At 34.2% G+C, this 2260-nt stretch overlaps 1 protein-coding gene across 3 annotated transcripts in view; it reads right to left on the bottom strand.

The window, feature by feature from the left end:
* The window catches only part of nlrx1 (NLR family member X1), a 36265-nt gene that overhangs the window by 13236 nt on the left and 20769 nt on the right, over positions 1-2260 (bottom strand). For all 3 annotated transcript variants that reach the window (XM_017436557.3, XM_017436556.3, XM_017436558.3), the window contains 2 exons: positions 1081-1264; positions 459-554 (listed from right to left, as the gene is read on the bottom strand). In XM_017436557.3, coding sequence (XP_017292046.1) covers positions 459-554; positions 1081-1264 — 280 coding nt within the window. The remainder of the gene's footprint in view (positions 1-458; positions 555-1080; positions 1265-2260) is intronic.

The raw sequence follows: 2260 nt of genomic DNA, 5'->3' as shown, positions 1-2260 counted from the left end.
GTACATGCTCATACTTTTCATGTTCATACTTTTCAGTTGGCCAACATTTCTATAAATCCTTTGTTTTTATTGGTCTTCAGTAATATTCTAATTTTCTGATATGATGAATTTGAGATTTTCATTTGTTGTCATTTGTAATCATCAACATTAAACAAAATAAACATTTGAAATATATGAGTTTGTATGTAATGTATGAATATAATATACAAGTTTCACTTTTTAAATGGAATTACTGAAATCAATCTACTTTTTCATGATATTCTAATTTTATGACCAGCACCTGTACATTTGAAAGAATTATAAGCTTCACCCCCAGTGTTAACCCAGAGTCAGGACAGACTGAAGCAGCCGGTTCTAACATCTGGATATAAAGGTTTGACTGTAATAATAAAAATAAACTTTTATACCTTTAACTTTCATAAACAAACTTATTGTTCTCCATGATGATTTAGTCTTACTTGAGGCTGTTTGTGTGTCTGAAGGCTGGCCACAACATCTGAAGCATTTTATGAGTCAGGAGACATGAGGACAGGTCCAGCTCCTTCAGGTGGAAACTACAAGAAGTAGGTACAGTAAACATACATATACATATATACATATATATATATATATATATATATATATATATATAGATGTAAACAGTCTAATCAAATAAATTATATGGTAAATGGTTCACATTTTTAACATGTTGAATTCACCTCCACACAATATTTCCTATTGGAAACTTACAGTCTGTATAAACAGCAATTATAGTCTCACTCATACATCAATAGGCATAACTGAGGCAGTGGGTGGTTCAGTGTCTTGTCCTCACTCTGCAGAGACTAGAGATCAAACCCCTGATCTTTTGATAGGAAGTCAAACTCTACAACACTGAGCTAAATCAAACTTATTTCTAGCTGCAACCACACCCTAAAGGTCTTGGCTCTTTTTTTTTGCATATGATTGTAGATGTCAGTATGTTTTTATCCATCTATAGCAAACAAAGAATGCCAACACGTGAACAGATTGCATGTAAAACCAAATATGACTTTGCTACTCCACTGATAGGATCTAATTCTTAGAAAAATCCAGTTTTACCTTGCAGAGGTGCATGAGAGCACAGAGCTGAGTATGAAGCATTTCAGTGAAGTCATACGAACGTTGGTCAGGCGAATGGTTCTGATTGAATACAGAACCTCTTCAGTCAGTCTGGGATTCTGAAACTCATACAACAGCACCAGCAGATCCATCAGCTCCTCTGGGGGCAGAGGCTGGCTGAGCTCTGGCATCAAATAAGAGAAACTGGGTATAAGCTTTGGTTTCATTAAATATACATTGCTCAAAAAAATAAAGGGAACACTTAAACAACACAATATAACTCCAAGTAAACTTCTGTGAAAGCTGTCCACTGTCCACTTAGGAAGCAACACTGATTGGCAATCATTTTCACATGCTGTTGTGCAAATGGAATAGACAACAGGTGGAAATTATTGGCAATTATCAAGAGACACTCAAAAAAGGAGTGGTTCTGAAGGTGGGGACCACAACTAAGTGATAAGTCAAAAATGATAATATTGAAATTATTTAATAAAATCTGGGAGGAGGGGAAATTACCAGAGGTATGGAAGGAATCTATTATTGTACCAATAGCTAAACCAGGAAAAGATCATTCAAAACCAGAAAGTTATAGGCCAATAGCATTAACTTCAAACTTATGTAAAATAATGGAAAAAACGATTAATGGTAGGTTAATATATTATTTGAATAAAAAGGGATATATTTCTAATTATCAAAGTGGTTTTCGTAAAGGGAGGAGCACTAATGACGCAACACTATGTCTTGAACATGAAGTTAGGAGGGCTCAAGTAAACAAAGAAAGTGTAGTGGCTGTGTTTTTTGATATTGAAAAAGCGTATGATATGATGTGGGTAGAGGGTTTATTAATTAGATTATACAAATTGGGGATCAAAGGAAAAATATATGAATGGATTAAAGACTTTTTAACAAACAGGAAATTACAGGTAAGAATAGGTGAGGTAGTTTCAGATAAATATGTAGTGGAAAATGGTACGCCACAGGGGAGTATTATAAGTCCATTATTGTTTTCGATTATGATAAATGACATATTTGAAAATATTGGAAAGGACATGGGCTGTTCACTCTTTGCAGATGATGGAGCTATTTGGAAAAGAGGGAAGAATGTAGAGTTTATAGTTAAAAAAATACAAAGGGTTATTATTGATATAGAGTTGTGGGCACTGCAATGGGGATTTAAATT

This window comes from Kryptolebias marmoratus, linkage group LG2 (genome assembly GCF_001649575.2).
Source record: "Kryptolebias marmoratus isolate JLee-2015 linkage group LG2, ASM164957v2, whole genome shotgun sequence".
Classification (NCBI taxonomy): Eukaryota; Metazoa; Chordata; class Actinopteri; order Cyprinodontiformes; family Rivulidae; genus Kryptolebias; species Kryptolebias marmoratus.
The sequence above is the reverse complement of the archived record's forward strand: the minus strand, read 5'-3'. Positions and strand labels throughout refer to the sequence as shown.